The sequence below is a fragment of the Phacochoerus africanus genome, chromosome 9, assembly GCF_016906955.1.
Source record: "Phacochoerus africanus isolate WHEZ1 chromosome 9, ROS_Pafr_v1, whole genome shotgun sequence".
In the NCBI taxonomy this organism is placed as follows: Eukaryota; Metazoa; Chordata; class Mammalia; order Artiodactyla; family Suidae; genus Phacochoerus; species Phacochoerus africanus.
This window is the reverse complement of record NC_062552.1, coordinates 59,514,844-59,529,110: the sequence shown is the minus strand read 5'-3', so window position 1 is coordinate 59,529,110 and position 14,267 is coordinate 59,514,844. Positions and strand designations below refer to the sequence as shown.

Below are 14,267 nucleotides of genomic sequence, written 5' to 3'. Positions count from 1 at the left end.
CCTGGGGGTTGGAGCCAGTTCTTTCCGGGGAAAGGTTCTGGGGGACTAGGTCGCCCCCGCGCTCCGCCCGGGGAGGCCAGGTCAGGGCGAGTCGCCCCCGCCCCTTCGGAGAAAGCCCCGCCCCGGCGTCACGTGACCGCAGCATCAGCTGACCAGGAGCGACAGGAAGGAGACCGTCCCCGGCGCGGGCTTCCTGGAGCGATGGTGAGGGATGAGGGGTAATGCGAGGCAGCGGGTGCTGGGGTTGGACAGGGCAGGAGCCTCCAAATCTCACCGCTGTGGGGATGGTGGCGCGCCGGGTGCGAGGAGCTGGACAGTCTGTCCAGGCCCTGCAGCGGGCGCTTGGGTGCAGTCCTGAGGGCCGGGGGTCTGATAGAGAAAAGCCCCCCTCCACCCTCTCCCCATCAGGATGGGTAGGACAGGGCAGGCAGGCCGGCTTGGAGTGCCTCCGCGGTAAGGAAAGGCCCACACCCGCCGGGGCAGGGACAGGGGCTGGGGCTTGTCCCTTCAAGCCTTCCGCTGCCCCAGTAGGACCTCCCAAAGGTGCCCGCTTACCAGCCCTCCTGTGGGACTTGGAGAAAAACTTGCTTGGAATTAGGCGCGGTCTTCTGCATTATTAGAAAAACCCTTCATTCTTCCCAGAGCCAGAAAGGAGTAGGTTTGGGGTCGGGACTTCCCAACTCATCCATCCATTCATTCCTTCAGCAGATTGTGAGTGCCTGTTTTATACCATGCACTGTGCCAGGCACTGGGTCTTCAACTGCAGGAGAGAAGGGCAAAGTTGGCAGCTTGAATGGGCAGTCATAGTTAAGACTTGAGAGGAAGGGGCCTAACTTGCCTTGTGCAAAGTTCAGGAAGGCTTCCAGAGGATGACGTCACCCAAGGACCCAGGAGTAGGGAAGAAAGCTAGCTGAGTGCAGTACAGATTGTGTAGGGGGGTTGTCAGGAGGCTGTATCTTCAGACAGGGAACAGCAGTCAAAGAATTTAGGTGAGAGAGAGCATGATTCCCTAGGAATGAATGCAGTTCACCACCTGGAAGAGTAGAAACTGGAGGCTATTAGTGAAAGATGAGGCTGGACAGGTAGGCAAAGACGGAAGCTTGCTGGGTCTTGAGAGTCACAGAAGAGTCTGGACTTTAAGAAGAGGACACTGGGAAGTTAGGAAGAGCCTTTAAGCTGATTTGTGGAGGGAGCAAGAGGGGAACAGGGAGCCCAGCCTGGGGCAGCAGACCCCTCAGAAGATGGTGATGGCTTCAGACAGGGTGGAGAGAGGGGGGAGGGAATCAGCAGGACTCATGGACTAAATGCATGAGGAAAAAGGGAAAGGGAGAGGTCTGGGCTTGGTTCCCAGGTAGTCGTGCTGGGTGGGGTGGCAGGGGGCAGATTTCAGCACGAAGAGCACCAGTTATTTTGATTCATGCTGAGTGAGGTTTCTGAGCTCCAGGTGCAGCTGGCTCGTCCTGATTTAAGGGTTTGGGAGTTCCCTGGTGGCTCAGCAGGTTAAGGATCTGGTGCTGTCACTGCTGTGGTTTTGGTTACTGCTGTGGCACAGGTTCACTCGCTAGCCTGGGAACTTCCACATGATGCAGGTGAGGCCAAAAAATTAAAAATGTAATAATTGAACTTAAGGGTCTGGAGCTCAGAAGAATATCTACAATGGCAGTTATGCTCTGGGGAGTTCTCAGCACAAAGATGATCATTGAACCCTAAAAATATGTAACCTGTCTCAGTGAGAATGTGAGTAGGGAAGAGAGGGCCTACAACATAAGCTAGAGAAACACCAGCATTTTAAGAAACTGCAGGAGTTCCCATCGTGGCGCAGCGGAAACGAATCCGACTAGGATCCATGAGGTTGTGGGTTCGATCCCTGGCCTCGCTCAGTGGGTTAAGGATCCGGTGTTGCCGTGAGCTGTGGTGTAGGTTGCAGACGCAGCTCGGATCTGGCGTTGCTGTGGCTGTGGTGTAGGCCGGCAGCTGTAGCTCCAATTCAACCCCTAGCCTGGGAACCTCCATATGCTTCCAGTGCGGCCCTAACAAGCAAAAAAAAAAGGAAAGAAAGAACCTGCACAAGGAACATGTACTTATGGTAAAAATGTAAATAGTACATTGTAATGTCAATAATGGTAGAAGTCAGAAAAAATACAGGGATGGTAGAAGACAGCTACGGGTAGAAGTCAGGGGCCCTTGAACTTAGGAAAAATATTACATCTTAATTTTCACTAACTTCAAACTGAAATTTAGTATTTCTTTTGGTTTTGTGTGTTGGCAGCAAACCCACTATTATCAGCAGCACCTCTGACTTTGTCACTAATAATAAATAGATATTTTTGTATCACACTACAGCTGTTGGCATTGTTTACATATTGTTTATGCTTATTTCTAAATTACTATGGTAATTAGACTTGAAACATATGTCACATCACCAATTTGTTTTGAATATCTTGATAGCTTAGTTTCTTTTACTGTGTAGGTTTTTTCTATGTATTTTATACATTTAAAAACACTGTTGGAGTTCCCTGGTGGTGAAGTAGGCTAAGGATCCAGTGTTCACACACACCACTGTGGTGTGGTTCGATCCCTGGCCCTAGAATTTTGTATGCTGCAGGTGCAGCCAAAAAAAAAAAGGAACCAAAATACCTTTTTTTGTGTGTTGGAGTGATACAGAGTAGATTAGCATGGCCCTTGCATGAGGATGGCATGCAAATTCATGAAGCATTCCATATTTTAAAAATAACGACGAAATATTGTTTTGAAAAGGGCCTACAGACTTCACCAGATGCCAGGTGCGTCCATGGCACAAAAAGGTTAAAAACCACTGAAATAGAGAAAGAAGTGCTGGACTGCCCTTAACATTCTTCATCTCACCTTCGGTTCCAGACCCCTGCCCCAGGGTAATGACAGCAGGCATTCTGCTGAGATCACCATTTGGTGGCTGGGGAACAGAGGGTGAGCCAGCACATGAGCCAGAGGCCAGGCCAGAGGGAAAAATCCAGGAAAGCATGCTGCTTCAGGAGAGGTGGGTTTGTGTCACATGCTGCCAAGGCGTTAAGGAAGAAGACTGGATTTGGTGGCAGAAGTCATTTGTGACCCTGGCTAGAGGACCTCATTGGAGGCCCATGTAGAAGCCCCAGCATAGTGGGGTCAGGTGTCATCGTGGGCCGTAGGGTGGCAGGTGAAAAGGAGTAGGAGGGTTGGTAGTTGAAGGGTCGTGGAGCATGTCTGAAGTGACTGATAAGGTGAACGGTGGGGCTAGGCAGAGGACGTGGAGTTCCGGGGCTGCACTGGGCCCAGCAGAATCGAGAGAACATAGATTCACAGTGTCACATCTGCAGGGGTTTGTTCCCATCATCTGTAAGCAGCCCAGGTGGAGGCGTGGAAAGATGAGCGTGTGTATTGCTGAGCATTAGAGCTTTGCCAGGCAAACAGGATGAAGCACAGTTGATTGAGGGTGGGCGGCAGGGTGGAGGATATTGTCAAGATGTGGTTGCCCAGCTGTGCACATTCTAACAGAGGAGCTGGACCTTAAGTAAGTAATAACAGCCTCAGGTCCAGGACCCTGGGTGATATATGCTGTGGTAGATGCTGTGGAGATCAAGAAAGCAAGCCTTGAGCAGAAGAGCTGTTTTATTTAACAGCTTCCTTGAGATGAAAATGACATGAAACAAACCATACATATGTAATCATACAGTTCCGTAAGCATTGACATGTATATGAAAATATGAGCATGCTCAAGATAATGAACGCATCCCCTGGCCCCCACCCCCACCCCCGCACATTTCCTTGTGTGAGGGTCTAGAAAGCGTCATTAGAAAAAATCCATAGAAAGAGGTGTCTTGAGCAGAGACCCGAGTGAAGCAGGAGAGACAGGAGCAGCAGGGCAGTCCGTGCGGCTGCAGGGGGAGAGAGGAAAGAGGAGACACGAGTGGTCACTGGCCTCCTGAGGACTTTGCATTGTTCCAGCTGTGCCCCAGCGCTGCCCCCTCCCGCAGAGGTGCCCAGTGTTTGCTGAGCAGATGAATATCTAGGACAGGCATTAGAACGAGGCCTGGAGGCCGAGAGAGTAAAGGAGGGTTTTCCAAACAGCCTGCCAGTGGGGGGAGAGCCAATGGCCAGAGGGCATCCATCTTGGACAGGGAGCAGGGACTCTGAGGACCAGTAGTGAGGGCCACCTGGCTATGCCTCAGCCCCCCCCTCCTCACTCCTCACCTGACCACCTGCCTCACTCCCTCACAGAGGTTCCGGTTCTGTGGTGATCTGGACTGTCCTGACTGGGTCCTGGCAGAGATCAGCACGCTGGCCAAGATTGTTGAGTGCACGGGGTCTGGGGGGCAGGGGAGGGAAGGACTGCCGATGGGGCTCAGGGTGGAGGGTGGCGAGGTCACTCTGGGGTTGGGGCCTCCTCGCTCTTGGGCTGTCCTCACACGTTGAGTGACTGCTCACATGCCAGCCCTCTTGGAACCAGCCGCCCAGCGTGGAGGGGCGAGGAGGGTCGGTCTGGCTGATGCAAGGCCTTTCCCTTCAGTCCTCCGTGAAGCTGAGGCTGCTGTGTAGCCAGGTGCTGAAGGACCTTCTGGGACAGGGAATCGATGTGAGTGCAGCGCCCCACTATCCCCATGACCCTGTGATCCCCCCCCTCCGCTGCCCTGAAAGTGTGCCAGACACGGGGAGGTGGGTGACCCCCTCCCGCCCTCCCTGGATACCTGGCATCCTCACCACAGGATGCGGGCCAGGGGCGGAGCTGGTGCACAGGTGTCCGGCGCTCCCTGAGGGCCTCCTTTCTCCGTAGTACGAGAAGATCCTGAAGCTCACTGCTGATGCCAGGTTTGGTGAGTACCCCCGAAGTTCACAGACCTTCGGGCGACCCGGGGTACTTGGCCTGGGGCCTGGAACAGAGGCATGTCCTCCCAGCAGCCAGCCCTGACCCACTGCCTCAGAGGAACATGAGGGAAGAAAGACATGGCCACCCTCAGCGCCCTCGGCCAACTCCTGGCGAGGCAGTAGTGGTGCTCGTGGCTCAAGGAGGCCTGGGGGCTCTGAGCTGAAGAGAGTAGGGCCACAAGGAGGTGGCTGAGGCCACAGTGACACCCTCCACTCCACCCACGCGTCCCCTCAGAGTCGGGCGATGTGAAGGCCACAGTGGCAGTGCTGAGTTTCATCCTCTCCAGCGCGGCCAAGCACAGTGTGGATGGCGAGTCCTTGTCCAGTGAGCTGCAGCAGCTGGGGCTGCCCAAAGGTACAGGGACGAGGGCGGGCAGGTGGGTGACCCGAGGGCCAAGGCGTGCTGGGCAGAGGTTAGGCTGTGTGACTCTGAGATGCACCTCACCCTCTCTGGGCCAGGAGTCTGAGAGCTGCCCTCTGAGCAGCTTAAGTCCCAGCACCCCTCTGCTAGCTCAGGGCACCTCCCTTCCACCCCAGAGCATGCGGCCAGCCTGTGTCGCTGTTACGAGGAGAAGCAAAGCCCCCTGCAGGAGCACCTTCGGGCCTGCAGCTTGCGAGGTGAGTGTTGGGTGGGCCAGAGTGGGGGCTGGGCTCCATTCTAGAAGGTGCACATGGCTCCAGAGGTCCTTGTCTCCAGAAAGATTTCTCACATGTCGAGCCATGTGATTCCTGAGAGCTGAGATTCCTGATTGCAGCCCAGCTTTCTTTCCTCTGAGATCTGCAGTGGGTAATCTGAGCTCCCGCATCAGAGGGATGAGAGCCTCTCAAAGCCCGCAGGCCAGGGCTGAGCCAGGGTGTGGGCCAAGGGCTGCCTGTGGCCCTGAGCCCCACTCCATCTCACAGTGAACAGGCTGGCAGGCGTGGGCTGGAGGGTGGACTACACCGTGAGCTCTAGCCTGCTGCACTCCGTGGAAGAGCCCATGGTGCACCTGCGGCTGGAGGTGGCAGCGGCTGCGGGTGCCCCAGCCCAGCCTGTTGCCATGTCCCTCTCAGCAGACAAGTTCCAGGTCCTCCTGGCAGGTGAGCCTCAACTGTACCTGGAGGGTAAGGGCCCCTCCCAGTGCCTGCCTAACTGCCGCCACCTGCCCACCTCTTCCCCTGCAGAACTGAAGCAGGCCCAGGCCCTGATGAGCTCCCTGGGCTGAGGAGGAGAGCGTTTTGGGGCCCATGTGGAGCTGCCCTCTGAACTCCTCTTTATGGGGTGGCCTCAGGTCCAGGACCCTGGGCACCTGGCCTCCTAGATCTCTGGCTTCCTTGGTTATCACCTGAGAGTTCAGCATAGGGATCCGGGGAAGCTTTCCAGCATCGCCTTCCCTCCCCCTTGAACAGCACTTGTCAGTGCTTTTCATAAGCAGGAAGAATAAAAGAAGTGTGAGACGTGTAAAGGAGTGTGTGCATGGTTTCTTCTGGGTTCAGAGTAAAGGTTTTTCATGAGAAAGACCAAGTGATATGTGGACCTCCTGGATCCGTCGTACATCTTCTTAACTGCTGATTGAGGCAGGTCAGGGGGAGGCAGATGATGACCAAAATGAAACAGCTTGTCTCTAGGTAGGAAAATCCCGGTTCTAGCTCCCAGTCCTATGATGCTTTTGGCTCTACCCTCTCTGGGCTGGCCTCGTCCTTAGGCTGGCAGCAGGTGTGGCCCTAGCACTAGCCATCCCAAGCAGAGAAAGGAGAGAGCCCTTGCCTCACGGGCACAGGCCTCAATCAGGGGTAACGGGCTGAATGTTTGTGGCCCCTTCTCCCACAAATTCCTATGTCAAAGCCCTAACCCCCAGTGAGATGGTTTTAGGAGATGGTGTTTCCTTTGGGAAGTCATTTGGTTTAGGTGAGTTCATGAGAGGGGGACCCTCAGGATGGGATTAGCGCCTTCTAAGGAAAGGAAGGCAGATTCTCTCTCCCTACAAGCTGGTACCAAGGAAAGTCCACATGAGAACAGAGCAAGAAGACAGCTGTCTAACATGGCAGGAGAGAGCCCTGACCAAGAACTGATTCTGCCTCTAACTTGGACCTCACAGCCTCTGGAACTGTGAGAAATACATGTCTGTTGTTGAAGCACCCAGTCCATGGCATTTTCTTACAGCCACCTGAACAGACTGAGACAGTGGCCTCCCAGGACAGGCTTAGGCCAGCCAGGAGCCCTTGTGGAAGAGACTGATTGCAGGGCTGGGGCACGGAGAGTACAAGATGAGACTAGAACATTTGGGGGTATGAGGAAGCTATCAAAGAAGTCCTACTGGCTAAAGATAGAACTGAAGCATCAAAGAGATCAGGACTGAGTCCCCTTCAGGCTTTTGTTTCTGAAAAAGTAGACCAAATGGGCTTCTCTATATTCTTCCCACTAAATACAACTAAAAACCTTGGGCATTATATATAAAACAAACAAGAGGAGTTCCCGTCGTGGCGCAGTGGTTAACAAATCCGACTAGGAACCATGAGGGTTCCATCCCTGGCCTTGCTCAGTGGGTTAACGATCCGGCATTGCCAGGAGCTGTGGTGTAGGCTGCAGACGCAGCTCGGATCCCGCGTTGCTGTGGCTCTGGCATAGGCCGGTGGCTACAGCTCCGATTCGACCCCTAGCCTGGGAACCTCCATATGCCGCGGGAGCGGCCCAAGAAATAGCTAAAAAAAAGACAAACAAACAAGACTATGAGAGGTGGCGAGAAGAAGGCAGACTGGCTAAACTGAAGCAGAGAATTCCTTAGATTTTTTTTTGGTCCTCTTTTTAGGGCCACTTGGGGGCATTCGGAAGTTCCCAGGCTGTGGGTTGAATTGGAGCTGAAGCTGCTGGCCTACGCCACAGCCATGCCAGATCCCAGCCATGTCTGTGACCTAAGCCTCAGCTCGTGGCAATGCTGGATTCTTAACCCACTGAGCAAGGCCAGGGATCGAACCTGCATCCTCATGGATACTAATGGGGTTCGTTACGACTGAGCCACAACGGGAACTCCTAGTTTTTTGGTTTGTTTTTTTTTTGTTTGTTTTTGTTTTTTGCTTTATGTATCCCAAGCCAGGTGCTAGAGATGCTGGCCACCTGGAAACACCAACACACAAAAGTCCCCCAAAAAGCCTGCTTTCTCTAGGCAGAGGACCAGAAAAGGGACAGTTCAGCAAGACAGGCAAGTTACAGACAGGATCAGCTGTACCCCAGCCACACCTGCAGAAGAACTGCAGCCCCTCTTCCATTCTTGCCCACAAAGGCTGAGTGGGAGCCTAGACCCCGCATCCCATCTGGCGGGGAGGAGGTGGCATAGGCCTTTCCCCACTGGCACCAGGTCAGAGTAGGCCTGCTAAAAGAAGATTTAAATAAGATCCAGCCTCATAATACTCCAAATATCTAGGATTCCATTGAAAAAAAGTGATTGTACTAAGAACCAAGAAAATCTCAACTTGAATGAAAAATGACTACAAATGCCAAGACCAAAGTGACTCAAATGTCAGGATCCTGTGCCACGTATTTTAAATCAGCCACCCTAAAAATGCCTCAAGTCTCAGCAGAGAAATAGAAGATATAAAGAACCAGATAGAAATTTTATTTTTGTCTTTTAGGGCTGCACCTGCAGCACATGGAGGTCCCCAGGCTAGGAGTTGAATCGGAGCTGGAGCTGCTGGCTGACACCACAGCCACAGCAATGAGAATCTAATCTGCATCTGCGACCTACACCACTCACGGCAACACTGGATCTTTAACCCACTGAGCAAGGCCAGGGATCGAACCCGAAACCTCATGGTTCCTAGTCAGGTCCATTAACCACTACACCACGATGGAACTCCTTTTTCTTCTTTTTTTTTTCAGATAGAAATTTTAAAACTGAAAACTATAGTAACTCAAGTAAAAATCTCAATGGATGGACTTAATAGCAAAAGAAAGAATCAGTGAATTTGCACATAAATCAATAGAAATTACCCAATCTGAACAACAGAGAGAAGACAACTTGAAATGCAAACAAAACCCCCCAGTAAAACAGAGCCTCAGGGACCTATAAGACTATAACAGAAGACCTAGTATTTGTGTCATCAGAGTCACAAAGGGTGAGGAGAAAGAGGGCAAGACAGAAAAAAATAGTCAAAGAAAGAATGGCTAAAATTTTGTGAAATTAGCAAAGGACACAAACCTATAGAGTCAAGAAGCTGAATGAACCCCACACTTGTTAAACCCAAAGAAAGCTATGTCAAAATACAGCATATCAAACTTCTGAGTACTGAAGGAAAGAAAACAAATCATGAAATCAGCAAGATCAAATAGTCCTCCTTACATACAGGAGGACGATTTGAATGACTGGATCTCATTGGAAACCACAGAGGCCGAAACTAGAAGCACATTTTTCAGGCCCCAGAAAAAAAGACGTGTTAACCAAGAATCCTGTATTCAGTGACAATCGCCTCAAGAGTAAAGGAAGAGTGAAACAATGAAACTATAACATTTTTCTCACACCATGTGCAAAAATAAATTCAAAATGAATTAAAGACCGAAATGTAATACCGGATATGATAGTACTCGAAAAAACATAGGACACTCTTTGACATTAATGGTAGCAATATTTTTTTTGGATCTGTCTCCTAACACAAAGGAAACAAAAGCAAAAATAAACAAACGGGACCTAATTAAACTTGAAGGCTTTTGCACAAGAAAGGAAACCACTGACAAAATGAAAAGATAATCTACAGAATGGGAGAAAATATTTGCAAATGATATGACTGATAAGGAGTTAATATCCAAAATGTGTAAACAGCTCATACAACTCAAAATCAAAAAACCAAACAACTCAATTAGAAAATAGGCAGAAGATTTGGAATTGACATTTTTCCAAAGAAGATATAGAGATGGCCAATAGGCACATGAAAAGATGCTCAACATTGCTAATCATCAGAGAAACTCACATCAAAACCACAATGAGAGCTCACCTCACACCTGTTAGAATGGCCATCATTAAAAAGACCTCAGGAGTTCCTCTCGTGGCTCAGTGGTTGAAGAACTGGACTAGTATCCGTGAAGATGATGGTTCGATCCCTGGACTTGCTCAGTAGGTTAAGGATCTGGCATTGCTGTGAGCTGTGGTGTAGGTCACAGACAAGGCTTGGATCCAGTGTTGCTGTCGTGGTGGTGTAGGCCGGCAGCTATAGCTTGGATTCGACCCCTAGCCTGGGAGCCTCCATATGCCGCAGGTGCAGCCCTGACAAAAAGACCAAAGAAAAGTAAAGAGGGAAGAATTTCCTTAGTGTAGTGGGTTAAGAATCACTGTTTTCACTGCAATGGCCCAGTTCACTGCTGTGGTGTGGGTTCAATCCCTGGCCCAGGAACTTCTGAATGCAATCACCAAAAAAAAAAAAAAAGTAAAGGGGGACGTCAAAGCATTTTCACATGAAGGATAACTAACATAATTTGTCACCTGCAGACCTAACCTAGAAATAGGTTAAAAGAGGATCTCTAAACAGAAAGGAAATGATAGAAGAAATCTTGAAACATCAGAAAGGAAGAACAATGGAAAGAGTAAAAGCACGAATGCAATAGACTTTCCTTGAGTATTTTGAAGTCTGTTTGACAGTTGAGGCAAACTTATAGAACACTGTTGGATGTGGCTCTCAGTGTACATAGAGGAGATATTTAAGGTTATTACAGACAAGGACGAGTGAAAGATGAATGTTTCTATACTTTATTCAAATTGATAAAGTGTGGATACCAGTGAACTGTGACAAGTAAATACCTGTGTATATGTGTATAGTGTGATATCTAGAGCAGCCACTCCAAAGGCCACACAATGTAATACACTCAAAAACACTATAGGTAAGTCAAACCAGAATTCTCAAAGGTATTCTTTCCCACAGGAGGGCAAGGAAAAGAAGACAAAAATGAAAAGCAGGGAATAAACAAAACACAAAGTGGCAGGGAAAAGTCACAAGGAAAGTTCTAAGTCTCATCAAATGTATAATATGAGGATTTCCCATTATGGTGCATTGGAAATGAACCTGACTAGGAACCATGAGGTTGCGGGTTTGATCCCTGTCCTCACTCAGTGGGTTCAGGATCCGGTGTTGCCGTGAGCTGTGGTGTAGGTCGCAGACACAGCTCAGATCCCAAGTTGCTGTGGCTGTGGCCCAAGCCATTGCCATAAAAACACTGGATCCTTAACCCTGTGTGCCAAAAGAGAACTGTCTTACGTTCTCTCTTAAGGATGGGAAGTTGTACTTCCTTGTTTGTATAGCCCCAAAGACGAATATAATGTAGAAAGAATGATAGAAAATCACCGGTTTTTGGTTTTTTTGTTTGTTTGTCTTTTTGCCTTTTCTAGGGCCGCTCCCGTAGCATATGGAGGTTCCCAGGCTAGGGGTCGAATCGGAGCTGTAGCCACCAGTCTACACCAGAGCCACAGCAATGTGGGATCCGAGCCATGTCTGCGACCTACACCACAGCTCACGGCAACACCGGATCATTAACCCACTGAGCAAGGGCAGGGATCGAACCCACCACCTCATGGTTCCTAGTTGGATTCGTTAACCACTGCGCCACAACGGGAACTCCAAATCACCGGTTTTTGTAACTCCCAATTAAATACAGAATTGAGGCAAGGTCTCCAATGATAAAGGTGCAAGGTTGATGTGATGAAACTGGGTATTTACGAGGTGCTAAAGAATTTTCTTTCAAGAAATAGGGGGAGAGGTAAAGATTGCAACAGATTTAAAGATACTGAATATGAAAAAATCCAGGAGTCCATAAAAGGGAAATACCTACTCCCTACCACCAAGTCCTTATTAATTTGTCACTGTTGGCTATTACTGCGCCAAATTCTTAGTATAAAACTTGATAATTAAAGAGAAAGATTTCAGAATGTATCCTGTCTTTTTAGTATTTCAGAATAACCAAATAACCCTAATCAATGAAGTAAGGCTCTTCTTCACAAAAGAATTCCAGCTAATGTAGAAAGAATGATAGAACATCACCGTTTTGTAACTGCCAATTAAATGCAGAATTGAGGCAAGGTCACTAATGGTGATAAAGGTGCAAGGTTGATGTGATGAAACTGGGTATTTACGAGGTGCTAAAGAATTGCCTCATGTAAACCACCCAGTGTCCCTCATCTGGATAAACACTCTGATATGTCTACACATGGACTGCTACTCAGCAATAAAAAGGAATGAACTATTAAGCATAAGGTGGATGGATCTCAAGTGCATTAGGGCATGAGAAGGAAAGCAGACTCAAAAGGCTACATATTAAAGCTTCCATATATGGGCACGCCCCAGAAATACTGCAGGTTTGGTTCCAGAACACTGCAGTAAAGCAAACATGGCAATAAAGCAAGTCACATGACGTTTTTGGTTTCCCGGCACATAGACAAGTTTTGTTTACACTATACTGTAGTCTATTAAGTGTTCAATAGCATTGTGTCCAAATGTGAGAAATGTATATATATATACACACACATATATAAATGTATAACTAAATCACTTTGCCATACAGCAGAAACACAACACTAAAAATCAACTATACTTAAATAAAATTTTAAAAAATCCTTTCTTGCTAAAAAGTACTAACCATCATCTGATAATGCAGGATTACCACAAACTTTCAAATTTTTTTTTTTAAAAAGGAATACCTATGAAGCATAGTAAAATGAGGCATACCTGTGTGTGATACTGGCAAAACCACAGTGACAGAAAAAAAGATCAGTGGTTGCCCAGTGGGTACCATGGAAGTATTAACTAAAAAAGTGCATGGGAGTTCCCTTCATGGCTCAGCATGTTAAGTATCTGACTAGTATTCATGAGGACACGAGTTCGATCCCTGGCCTCACTCAGTGGGTTAAGAATCTGACACTGCCATGAGCTGTGGTGTAGGCCGGCAGCTATAGCTCTGATTGGACCCCTAGCCTGGGAACTTCCAAATGCCACTGGTCTGACCCCAAAAATAAATAAATAAATAAAGGAGTGCATGGGGAAATTCATATGTGAGTGTATGAATTTGTCAAAACTCACACACTAAAAAAGATGAAATTTACTATAGGTAAATTTACTATAGGTAAATTTTACGTTAATTTAAACAAAAAAAGACCAACAACAACAAAGAAATGAAATCAACCCATAGATTACTTAGTGGTTATAAGGTGTGAAACATACCTTTACAATGCAGAAGGCTGGCTGTCACAGCCTCATCAGTGATCAACTTCAGCCTCACTAAAAGTGAGACAACCAGATGTTGTGTGCCTCCTTATCTGATGCAATTTGGAGAACAGGGCAGCACCTAGGAGATATATGTTATCTTCGAGCCTTTAGATCTAATTTCCTGGTGTGCAGGGAAAACCACAGATAGAGGAACAAATTAATGACACCCAATGAAACATCAGATGAATCCAGAATGTGATGGGGCATCTCAGAGGACAACTGGCTTTGATTCTTCACAAAGGTCAGTATCATGAAGACCAGAAAAAGGGAGGTGAAGTGGGTAGGGTGAGTCCATCTAGATTAAAAATGACTAAAGAGAAATATAATCCTTGTTTGGACTCTGCCTTGAACTTGAAACTAGCTATAAAGACATTTTGTGGACAATTAGGAAAATCCAAAGGTGGGCTACATATTAGATGATATTAAGAAGTTATTGTTAACTGTTAGGTTTGATAACAGTACTGTGGCTTTGTAGGATATCGCTTTCTAGAGATGTATGCCTAAATTTTAGGGGTGAAATGTCATAATTTGTCAATTTACTTTAATATACTTGTCAAAATAAATGGAAAAACAGATGAAGGAGAGGAAGTAGGAGTATGAAGGGAGCAAATCCAGCCTGTGGGTAAGGCACCAGCACCCACTACATGTAGGATGAAATGCAAACTCCTTACAGATACTTCCAGAGGCCAGACCTGATCTGACCTTGCTTGTGTCTGTCCTCACCTCCCAGCACTGACTTCAACAACAGGGGCCTGCTGTAGTAGACCAATCGCTTTTTGGCCTCTAGGCCTCTTTACTGGCAGTTCCTTCCACTCGCGGTATTGAGTGTCCCCTTTCTTTGCCTTGCTCAGATGGCTTGCTTCTGAGGTTTCAGCCTAAACGTCATCGCAGAGAGCCCCTCCCCCACATCGGAAGTGGGTTCTGCTTCTCAGGGCCCCTGCTTTTTGTTGCTTCGCTGCATTTCCCACCCCACAGGTGGTGATGATGTTTTTGTTTTTGTTGTGTCTGAGCTGATACTTAGGCCCACCATCGGTCCCTAGGACTGCATTTTTTTTTCGAGCACCTGTTCCCACCCTGCGCACAGCTGCAGACGCCTCTGCTTCGGGACAGTTGCTACTGTTCCCTGCCCGGAGCGCTGAGCTCGTCTGGAACTAGCCGGGTGGCTTCCC

At 48.4% G+C, this 14,267-nt stretch overlaps 2 protein-coding genes and 1 non-coding gene across 15 annotated transcripts in view; 2 read left to right on the top strand and 1 right to left on the bottom strand.

Annotated features, from left to right (window-relative positions):
* Positions 1-4,272, bottom strand: part of LOC125135464 (taste receptor cell protein 1-like) — a 51,371-nt gene extending 47,099 nt beyond the window's left edge. For all 12 annotated transcript variants that reach the window (XM_047795643.1, XM_047795650.1, XM_047795646.1 and 9 more), the window contains exons 1-2: positions 4,207-4,272; positions 556-760 (exon numbers count right to left, since the gene is read on the bottom strand). The gene's annotated coding sequence lies outside the window, so the exon portion shown is untranslated. The remainder of the gene's footprint in view (positions 1-555; positions 761-4,206) is intronic.
* COMMD4 (COMM domain containing 4) lies at positions 123-6,323 on the top strand. Of its 2 annotated transcripts, XM_047795667.1 has the most exons (8): positions 123-204; positions 4,234-4,305; positions 4,523-4,588; positions 4,787-4,826; positions 5,114-5,233; positions 5,416-5,496; positions 5,782-5,958; positions 6,043-6,323. In XM_047795667.1, exons 1-8 carry the CDS (start codon positions 202-204, stop codon positions 6,081-6,083), a joined length of 600 nt encoding a protein of 199 aa, XP_047651623.1. In that variant the 5' UTR covers positions 123-201; the 3' UTR covers positions 6,084-6,323. The 2 variants fall into 2 exon arrangements, with proteins under 2 accessions (XP_047651623.1, XP_047651622.1); XM_047795666.1 differs by lacking the exons at positions 123-204; positions 4,234-4,305 and having other exon boundaries at positions 4,502-4,588; positions 5,782-6,323.
* On the top strand, positions 2,624-2,727 carry LOC125136939 (U6 spliceosomal RNA). The gene has a single exon (XR_007137267.1). It is a non-coding gene; the product is annotated as a U6 spliceosomal RNA (small nuclear RNA).
* Positions 6,324-14,267: the final 7,944 nt, after the last annotated feature.